The sequence below is a fragment of the Magnolia sinica genome, chromosome 13, assembly GCF_029962835.1.
Source record: "Magnolia sinica isolate HGM2019 chromosome 13, MsV1, whole genome shotgun sequence".
Taxonomy (NCBI): Eukaryota; Viridiplantae; Streptophyta; class Magnoliopsida; order Magnoliales; family Magnoliaceae; genus Magnolia; species Magnolia sinica.
In genome coordinates, this window is record NC_080585.1 from 37,096,562 (window position 1) to 37,107,873 (window position 11,312).

At 42.0% G+C, this 11,312-nt stretch overlaps 1 protein-coding gene across 1 annotated transcript; it reads left to right on the forward strand.

Annotated features, from left to right (window-relative positions):
* Positions 1–6,229: 6,229 nt before the first annotated feature.
* On the forward strand, positions 6,230–11,006 carry LOC131223594 (rhodanese-like domain-containing protein 10). The gene is made up of 2 exons (XM_058219028.1): positions 6,230–6,714; positions 10,647–11,006. Exons 1-2 carry the CDS (start codon positions 6,263–6,265, stop codon positions 10,840–10,842), a joined length of 648 nt encoding a protein of 215 aa, XP_058075011.1. The 5' UTR covers positions 6,230–6,262; the 3' UTR covers positions 10,843–11,006.
* Positions 11,007–11,312: the final 306 nt, after the last annotated feature.

Sequence of the window (11,312 nt, forward strand, 5' to 3'; positions counted from 1 at the left end):
TAGAGGTATCCCAAACCAATGTGAGGTACGCACACTGACACCCTAATACTCAAGTGGTGACTCTTTTCTGAAGAGTTCTTACCCTACAAAAGACCCAAAGTCCTGACTTAGGCATCGGAGGGTCCCCTGTACAAGTCAAGGTCTCCTTTGTCTCTTGTTTCTCTCTGTGCAGGTCTTAATGAGTCGATCAGGGAGGGTTCGCCGGAAAATTGCATCAACAATTTGGTTCCGTCTATAGGAACGACGTCTTAAGTTGTTCCTGCTTTACTAGATAAACTTTAGGCAAACTATAATGGTGAGAGGGAAGAACCGAACTCGAGCCTCCCCAGTTGCAGCTCCAGTTGAACTTGGGCACACACCGCCGCCTTCAAAACCTGAGCAATCGAAAAATCACCAAGTTTCGTCCTCGCAACACTAAGCGAATTCCTGTTCTGGGAGATAGGGTCAACTGTCCTGTGTAAAGGGAGGTCGGCTGAACTCCCTCGAAAAGGAGGTCAAAATGCTCAGAGAAAATATGGGCTACATGAGACAGATGCTGGAAAACTTGCAGCCCCAGCATGTGCAAAGAGCCAATAGGGAAGATGAATAAACGGGAAATAACCCTATTCAACCTTCCTGCACGCGAGCAACCTCTCCGAGAAGTTGACCACTCTCTCAGAAGAGCCAACAACATAGCTTGACCAGGCCGATCCCCTCTCACATTTCGAAAACCGCGACCTTGCCCGCTTCCGACCTACGTCATGAGCTAGAACGGAAAAAGCGTGGACGTCTTTGTATGGTCTCATGAAGACATGCCTAGCATCAACTTCAAGATCATTGTACACTGGCTGAACGTCGACCCTTCATACCAACTAATTCGACAGAAGCATCATACACTTGGTCCCAGAGGGTACGAAGTGATCGACGGAGAAGTCGACAAACTCCTTAAGGTCGGGTTGACCAAGGAGGTTTACTATCCGGATTGGATAGCTAACATCGTGCTCGTAAAGAAAGCAAATGGAAAATGGCGGGTATGTGTGGACTATGCAGACCTGACCAAGGCTTGTCCCAAAGATAACTTTCCTCTCCCCCAGATCGACCAATTGGTCGATAGCATGGTTGGGCATGAGCTACTAAGTTTCATGGACGCATATTCTTGTCATAATCAAATTGTAATACATTCACATGATAAAACAAAAACCGCCTTTATTACCGACAAAGAGCTTTATTGTTACCAAGTCATGTCCTTTAGATTGAAAAATGAAAGTGCTACTTATCAGTGATTGGTCAACAAGATGTTTGCTCAACAGATAGGGTGAATATCAACGATATGCTCGTCAAGAGCATCAAAGCTATAGACCATATCGCTGACCTGGAGGAAATGTTCCTCATCGTTTGTAAGTACCAAATGAAGCTAAACCCGAGTAAATGTGCTTTCGGGGTTAGGTCGGAAAAGTTCCTCAGCTTCTTGGTCAGCCAACGAAGAATTGAAGCGAACCCTGAGAAGATCAAGGCTCTCCTTGATATGCAATCGCTAAAAACGACCAAAGATGTTCAACGTCTCACAGGGGAGAATCGCTGCCCTCAATCGCTTCGTGTCTCAAGCTACAGACAAGTATCTCCCCTTCTTCAAATAGTTGAAGGGGAAACAAGTAGTAGACTAGACAGAAGAATGCGAGGCAGCCTTCCAACAGCTTAAACAATATCTAAGGTTACCCCCATTGCTCTTTAAACCCAAGTAGGGGGGATCCCTACTGTTATACTTGGTTGTTTCTGATGCAGCGGTCAGCTCGGCTTTAATTAGGGAACATGAGGAAAAGCAACTCCCAGTATACTACGTCAACAAAGCCTTAGTTTCAGTCGAGACACGATATCCAACCCTAGAAAAACTAGCAGTGGCATTTGGTTGTCTCCTCTCGACGCTTACAGTCATACTTCCAAACTCACACCATCACTGCGCAACCAATCAGGGTCATCCACCCATTAGGAATCATCTGTCTCAGGGCCATATTTAGGAGGGCGAGCAATCGCCTCACCAAACCTTGTAGAGGAAGCCGTAGGCCGCACTGAAGGGCGACCTAGAAGATCACGATAGCTGCCTTTGGAGGCCGGTCTAGAAGCTCGTTCGGCGAAGGGAGCCGAAGAGTTACGGACTCAAGAATGTGATACTCGAGTCTGATCCAGGCCAGTTCCTCAGCTGTGAGAGGGCATAGGACCCCTCAGACCCTCCTCAGCAGACTCTTCCAGGTCATCTTCACCTAAAGGGTCATGTTCTATGCTCACCGGCCTCTCGACCGGGGATAGCTCCATCTCCCGGGACATCAGGAAGTCGACGTCCGCCATCATTACCAATGGAGATAGTGGGTTCAACATCACTCGGGGGCTATTGGCCCCATTTTCGCTACCAGAGGCGCCCTCTCGTGAACTACAAAAGTCTGACATTACGACTCTTTATGGATGTTGAGAGTCGCTGATTAAAAGAGAAAAAGAACGGAGGAGGGGGCAAGGAATTGGAGCTCACAGGGGAAAATGATAGACTTCCGAACGCCAGTGATTATAGTTGCCGAAAATCGCATCTCGACGCTAGGGAAGACGACTGGACGCAAAGGGCGAAATGCAAATGAAGGACGATGAAGGGTTAGGGCTTCCCTTATATAGGGTAGCCGCACGACGTCGCTTGAGTACGCCCATCAATGTTGGGCCGTACAACGTCCTTTCAACTACCACCTGCCAATACGTGGCGCGATGCGCTACTCGACACTAATATCGAGAAATAAGTCACGTGTTGCGCCTTCATTTGCTTGTCATCAAAACGACGGCCTGACGCCCCATGTGACCTCGAACTACGAAGCGACATGCCATGCTTAATTACTGACACGACTCGAGTAGTGTGCTGGCCATCATACTTGGCATTTATGACTCCACAACTCGACCTAATCCCGACCTAAACCACATTAGGCTTACTTTCTGAGCCACTATAGGTCAGCTCGAAAAGTAAGGGGGGCTTACCGTTTTGTGAAAAATAGTTAAGTCGGGCCCTTTGAGATTCGAGCCCTAAGGGGCATCCACTTCCAAACACAGGCTGATCTTTAAGGAGGTCGGCGCAACTGTAAGGACCCTCAAAGAGGATGCAACTATAAGTCCACTTAAATGGCCAATTGCCGACCTAACCTATACGTTGACCATAACTCGGTTATAGGTCGGCCATAGCTCAGTTATAGGTCAACCAAAACTCGACTATAGTTCAGGGCGACCTCTGAGAGAAGGCGAATGACGACTCCATGGAAAGCTCGATATACGACCTATCCTTAGGTCAACAGTCTGAAGATCTTTCCAACAGCCCGAAGATCTCTCCCAAGATCTTTGAAGGATCGGATCGGATCCGGAGAACCTCAGATTGCGATAATCTTACAAAGACCCTAGATCTGAACAGATTCATCTCCAGCGTATCAAGAAAGACTCCTTACGCCACCATCTCCTTTTTTGTATAAATAGAGGTATCACCAACCAATGAAAGGTACGCACACTCATACCCTAATACTCGACTGGTGACTCTTTTCCTAAAGAGATCATACCCTACAAAAGACCCAAGGTCCTGACTTAGGCATCAGAGGGTCCCTTGCACAAGTCAGTGACTCCTTTGTCTCTTGTTTCATCTCTCTGTGCAGGTCTTAACGGGTCAATCAGGGGGGGTCGGCTGGAAAATTGCATCAACTGTGGTGAACATATGCCAGAAAATGCATTCAAAAGGAGTGGTGGTGGGTCATGGGAAAACATTTTTTCAAAGAAAGAAGAAGTCCTAAGGAAAACTGTAAAGAAAGAAGAAAAAAAGCTGTGTACAAAGATCAAATTAAAAGGAGGAACATTTTAGTCCAAAACATTTTCAAATTTTGGTCGGATTACTGTCATGGGCTCCAAGTACCTGAAACTTCCAACCCTCTAAGTATCTGACACTTTCTATCCATTTACACATTCTTACCATACCTCAGTCCTGGCATGGTCAAAATCCCTTCCCATAGCGTAGGCGCGGCGCACCAGAGGGTACACTGGGAGGGGGACACCCACCGTATAAACCTACAGATGGAACATGAGGTCCGCAGTCTTGCGACGTATATATCATCCAACCCATGCATCAGGCCCGCCCTACCAGGATTAGAGGTGGGCATCGGTCCGGATCGGAGCGGATTAGGTTCAACCCGATCAGATCCGATATGACCATGGTTTGACCCGGACTCGATCAGATCCGGAATTAAATCCGGGTCACCTGACCCGAACAGATCCGATGCATAATTCGTCTGACCCGAACAGAGTCCAACTCGGTCAGAGAAACCGAGTCTGATCGAGTTAGGTACGATTCGGATCCGTATAAATTTAATTTAATTTTTCATATAATGTGGCCCACTTCAACTTTTAATATATGTTATTTTTTTCTCAATGCCTTAATTGATATGTCAAAATGGATAAATGGCTTAGATAAAACATATACATCAAGGTGGGCCCCACATGGCTATACAAAAACTATCTATTACTGTGCTTATGTTTTTACCGAACATGTATATTAACGTGCAGTGCACGAAAGAACTCTGACTTCTTTTTTTTATATATACAGTGGGTGAGGACTTGCTGTAATGAATTTAACAAGTTATGTGGGTCTTATCATGGGGTATGTGTTATATCTAAATCGTCCATCTATTTGGTAAGCTCGTCATAAGGCTTATGATGAAAAATAAGACAGATCTAACTATCAAGTGGACCACATGAAATATTTAATGGTGAAAATCATTCGCTGCTGCTACTTATGGTGTGGTCCACATGATCTTTGGATATTAATAATTTTTTAGATAATACCCTAAGATGATCTCTAAAAATATATGAACGGTGTCAATATAATAAATACATCATTGTGGGGCCCATATACCTTTAATCTCCTTTGAACCGTTCGTACAACTCGGAGCTTGAGGAGCGTCAGTCTCGTCCTTGCATGGAAACGGATTGCCTACTCCCCCTGCCACGATGCCACCGGCCATTGGCTGTTGGTCGGTGCTCTGTGGGCCCCACCATGATGTATGTGTTTCATCCATGCCTTCTATCTATTTTTATAGATCATTTTACGAAATGAAAAAAAAAAAAAAAGAGATATATCTAAATCTCAAGTGGATCACATTAAAGGAAACACTGTTAAATAAACGTTAACCATTAAAAACGTTTTGGGCTTAAAAGTTTTAGATCTAGCTGATATTTATTTTTTCCATCCATCTGGATCTTTATGACCTAATCAACAGATTGGATGTCAAATAAATAGTAGAGTGGACCTTAGAAGGATTTTAAATTTTTAATGGTAGATATTCAATTATTATTGTTTTCTTGTTATGTGGTCCACCTAAGATTTACATACCTATCATTTTTTTTATGAATCCATAAAATATTCTGTAAAAATGTATGAACGGAATGGATGAAACACATACATCATGGTGAGGCCCACAAAGCACTGACTAGGGGAGCAACCAATCCGTCCCTCGCACGGACTAGCCACCTAGCTTGAGGCTAGTGTAGCTGGCGTGTGGTAATACGGACTGGTTTACGTCCGACGAAAGGATGGGTTTGAGCGGAAAAAACGATAAATGCTACTCGACCTTTGCACATGCCAATCGGGCACGTGTATGCAAGCAGATGCAAGCAGATGGGCCTGATTATCATCTGAGTCAAAAGCAAGGTTACAGTCTACTATTTTTAGGCTTCGGGTCGGGTCTGATCGGTTCGGGTTGGATCCTTTTGGTTCGGGTATCTGGGTCGGATCTGTCCGGATCAACCTCTATCCGAACCTAACCCGAAATACTATCGGATCTGGGTTGACAGACTCGATCAAGCTGATTTAAGCCGTCGGTTCTGTTCGGAACGGTACCGAGTCGGGTCGGATCCATCGGATTGGGTTCAAAATGCCCACCTCTAACCAGGATGAAGGGACATACGGAAATTTAAGGTATTCCAAAACTTAGGTGGGCCACAACAAGTAAATATATAAGTTATAGAAATGACTGCACATTGCCGCTGTGGCGTGCCACACCTGAGTTTTGGAGCTGGACCAATCTTGGGATGTACAGTGAATGTGCCGAGGCTCATACGATGCACGATTTGGATTCCATATACACATCACAGGTGGGCCCCACACACCTCGAGCGCATCGTATGTATCCATTCACCTTTCCAAAATGGTGGTGAACAAGCACGGAGTCGTGTGATGTAGCAAGTAGATAAGAGAGAGAGAGAGAGAGAGAGAGAGAGAGATGGCAATGCGTGTAGACCAGTTATCTAGTTGCATATTCAAGCCTGGAAAATCTACACCACACGTCTCCGCCGTTCGTACGGTGAGAAGGAGTGGAGTGTATGCAGTTGCAGGTGGGATCCGAGAACTGTTACAATCGGGCACCGTTCGGGCCGTGCCGGCCAAGGATGCAGCCTCCACATTAAATGAGGAAGGCTTCCTACTCCTCGACATACGGCCCGTGTGGGAGAGGGAGAAGGCACGTGTGCCGGGATCACTGCACGTGCCGATGTTCGTGGAGGATACGGATGTGGGTCCCATCACACTTCTGAAGAAATGGGTCCATTTCGGATATATAGGGTTGTGGACGGGCCAAAAACTGACCACCATCAACGATCAGTTTTTAAGCCAGGTTGAGAGCTTGGTTCCTTCCAAGGATTCTAAGCTGCTTCTTGCCTGTGGAGAAGGCCTCAGGTCAATCTCTCTCTCTCTCTCTCTCTCTCTCTCTCTCTCTCTCTCTGAGTAAACTCTGTCGGGCCCACCGTGATGAATATGTCTTGTCCACGCCGTCCATCCTTTTTATCAGCTCGTTTTAGGGGAGCCCAAAATTGAATCATATCCAAAGGTAAGTGGACCACACCACATGAAAGAGTAATGACGTCCACCGTTGAAGCCTTCCTTGGGCCCGATTCATACCTTTTTCATGTGGTGTGGTCCACTTACCTTTGCATATGCTTCAATTTTGGGGCTGTTGCCCTGAAACGGAGTGGACAAGACATATACATAACGGTGGGCCCCACAGAGTTCACTCAGTACGCAATGGGCATCCACCCCAAAAGAGATGGGCCAATCTATTTAGGCCCGACCCTGGCCCTATGAAAAATTAGTCGAGCCCAAAGCAGGCTCAATTAGCAATGAGAAATGCTACAGTCCTTTTATACTTGTTACATTCGGACATTTAGTCCAATCCATTGATCTAGACTGTTCGTGAGGTTCGAAGAACATTTCAGGGGCTACCAGGAAAATATCGCATTAATCTAACAAATATTGACCATTTGATCTATGGCCCTAAATATGGACGGTCAAGATCATTTATATAAAAATATTTTGAAGCTAGAAATTGATCCTTCTATTTGTTAGGGGTCATCATCGATTGCTTATGATTCTAAAGCACCACCTTCGTTAGGCAATCGTAGCCATCCCATAAAAAATAGGAAGGATTTGTAAAGATGGATTGGATCACACGATCAGTGACTATGATAGCCCATGAAATGTGTTCCAAACTTAATGGACGGTTCAGATGGATCAATACGATCATCCAAGTGAACCGATACAACCAGGAGCACTTAACTTCTACGGCTCAGATCACTATAGTTATAGTGCTCCAACTTGCATCAGTTCACTTGGACAGTCTAATCGATGGTTAATCATTTTTTGTGTAATAATCTTGACCGTCTATGTTAAAGACCATTGATTGTCCCATGAAATGTGTGCTTGACCAAATGAACGGTCTTAATTGATTGTTTGAACTGTCCATGTGTCCCAATGCAACTAGGATTTTGCACTAAAACTTATGGTGCTCTGATATAACTGTAGCGTTTCTCCCCATAAAAACATGTGTAAATTGCTTAAGACATCTGAATACAGAGAAATGCTTCCGTGCTCCGGGGTAGTCTAAGTGATAGTGCTCCTAGTTGCATTGGGGCCACTTAAATAATCCAATCCGTTGATCTAGAATATTGGTTACATCCAGTGCACGTTTTACAGGCTACCATGCAAACATCATAGTGATATGAAAACTATAACCATTTGATCAATGGTCTTTAATATGGACGGTCAAGAATGTGTATAGGTCAAATCGATAATCTGATCCATCTATTCTTTAGGGGCCATCACATTTCGCGTATGATTCTAAATAATCACTTTTGTTAGGCAATTGTAACAATCCATCCATGGCTCGGAAAAGTCTGGCTGTAGAAAACAAGGCCAAATCAAAATCAAGGATGGATTGGATCATCCAACAAGTGAAATTTTTTCATAGAAATCTATGAAATATTTTCTACACTTAATGGACCGTTCAGATCAATTGATTGGACTGTAGGTGTTCCAATGCAACTAGCAGCAGTATAACTTATAATGCCCCCAGAGTGAAATGTATTTGTTACTGTCCGTCGAGCACCCATCTAGGGCAGAAAGTCGGGCGGGTTGGGTTGGGTCGGGTCGGTGCTCAGCCCTAGCCCAACCCATGGTTCCTGTACCTCAACCCTAACCCAATGCTAATATTTTTGTTATTATATATTCTATTATATGTCAATACATATTTCAATAGATGTCATATTTTTGGTACCTATGATTTTATTCATTATATATGTAGTTATTTATCGTAACAAATTTTATTTTTTCTAGACAAACTAACTAAAATACGGGACAATTACTCCTTTAAAAGTGGTGTTGTGTAGCACGCAATCCAATTAGGAGAGAGTAATCTAGCATATCTTGTTAGCTTTAGTCATTGAAAATGATGTAGACCAATGAGACTCGACGGCAATGGAATTTCCTTGTGCTTTCAACACAAACAATCCGCACTCAATTATAATTTATAAGTAACTTAAATATCGACTGGGTTTGGGTTGGGTCAAGCAACCCAAGACCTCAACCTGAGCCGGACCCAAGTTTTATCGGTTTGGTGTTTGTATAGCCCAAGCCTGAGACTGAACCCGATACATCCTGCCCGAGCTCAACCTAATGTCGGGTCGATCGGGTTGAACCCACCTAACTTTCGGCCCTACACCCATCCAAGAGCCAATGTGTTGGGCTTGCAACAGTGTGGGCCAAGTCTAAGCCAGCTTGCAAAAGAAAACCAAAATAAGAAATTTTACAAAATAATACCTAATTGATATGAAATTTACATTCTAGTACCTTTTGAAAAAGATTTTAAAAAATATACCTCATTAATCAATACCATTATCATTCCACTACCTTCCATTGCAGCAATAGATGTAGGTGTTTCAGGTGGGCCCCACTGGCGTTTACGTAAGATCTACCGAAAGGAACAAAATATGTGATATGTCACATATGTGCAGGATATATTATGAAAATGCCCTTCAAAGATCTAAACGAGCTGGTTGGGATTGTGCTAAGCAAGTGGGCCAACACACTAAATAAACGACCCACTTAATAAATGCCCTTCAACCTGAGTCAAGATCCTAGCTAACGTCTAAATCTATTTACCACATTTATAATTAAAATAATCATCTAAGATAATATTAATTACTATTGAAATTGGAATTAGAATAGTAATCTAAGAAATTATTATTTATTATTAATAAGGTGCTTAATCTAAACTAACCATTAAATATTTAAAAAAATACATTGAAAAACTAAAAAAAGGAGGTGTAACTTTTGAATTATCCATGAAAATGATGAAGAAGCCTGGCAAGGCTACAAGCCTTTTTACGCAACCTAATCTGGGCCTAGTTAATAAATGGGTTTTACTTTTAGGCCGAGGCCCAACTCTCAAGGCATGTATGCCAACCCAAATCCAGCCCAAATCGAACTCGGCCTAAGAGTCTGATGGGCCATCTCAGCCCATTGACAATCCTGCTAACTACACTACTACTAAGTTGACCCAGATGAAGATTGGTATGTTTGCTAGTTTTCTTCTAGATTAGAAACACAAACATAATAGAGAAAGACATAACTAAGAGTAAGAGAATTTTATACTTTTTCCAAACAATTTGGGAATCCAAAATGAAGTAGCTAACTTTCAAAACAATTCAACTTTATAATTTATAGAAATTGGTTTAAAATAATTTAGTAGGAAAAAATTAATTAGAAACTATTTTATTTTATTTTTATAAATAATAATTTAATTTGTAAAATAAATAAGGTGTGTGCAACATGACTCTCATTTTCGACCATCCTTATTTATAAAGTTGAAAATTTTCTTCTTCATGTCCAATGTAAAAAAATATAGGGGAATATTATTTTAAAAAACAAAAGTCAATATCCACATTACTACTTGAAAACCACACACTAGGGGCTGGTTTTGTGTGGTTTTGAAGCACATATGATAATTCTAGGATGCTATTATGATAAGATTAACTATATTATAAATACCACCCGCAATATGCCATCTTTAGAAACTTTCGTCGAAAGAGTGATGGTGGTCATTACTAGAATAGACGGTTTTATAATATTGGAAAAGAACATTCTCAATGTTCAACATTTAACGCCAAAAATTGAAACTTTAATAATTTTTGAAGTGTAATTATTAAAATATGTTTTTTATATGGAGGAATAGAGATGAATGACAATTTTAATTGTGTTATCATCTTATGTTGGCGATCCTGAGTCTCGAACATTTCTAATAGCTTTTCTCTTTTCTTTTCCTTTTCTTTTATTAGATCTATGATGGCCATCAAAAGGTTGCATGAGGGGGGCTATAAGAACTTGGGATGGTTAGCTGGAGGATTCAATCGCTCAAAAGACAATGATTTCCCAACCGTCGAAGGAACCACCAAGCTACGATATGCCACTATAGGTGGTGCATCCTACTACTTTCTCCAAGTGCTTCTACTCTTACAAGCTGTAGACAAATAGAGCAGTTGATTGCAGCTGAAGTAAATGATGTTTCATTGCATTTGTGTACTTGGGTTTTCTTCTCATTTTTAATTCTCTACTACCAATTATCAAAATATCAAGTTGTAATAATTATCGTTAATAGATAAAACTGTTTTATTTGTATCAGTAATGTTTGAATGTCATCACATTTGTATTGGAATTTTTCGAGAGGTTTGCAACAATGCATCCTAACATATTGTAATAGGATCCATTGTGATTATATCCATTGGACCTTGGTCATATTCAGTGATCCAAACAGTTTTTATAATGAGATGCACACGAATGGTGGTTGCTTCAAAACTTATAAAAATTATAAGATTTTAACTTTCAATTAACTATACACATAACAAAGGGTAAAGAAACAGTTCTTATTCAAAGGAATAAATAAATAAATGATCAAAGTCTTGAAATATTCTAATTTAAGAGTTTTTGGGTATCATCATTTATAG

Excerpts from the sequence above, each read along its gene's own strand:
- LOC131223594 (XM_058219028.1), top strand. The coding sequence starts at position 6,263 with ATGGCAATGCGTGTAGACCAGTTATCTAGTTGCATATTCAAGCCTGGA. Across the intron at positions 6,715-10,646 it reads GCCTGTGGAGAAGGCCTCAG|ATCTATGATGGCCATCAAAA; the intron begins GTCAATCTCTCT and ends TTCTTTTATTAG.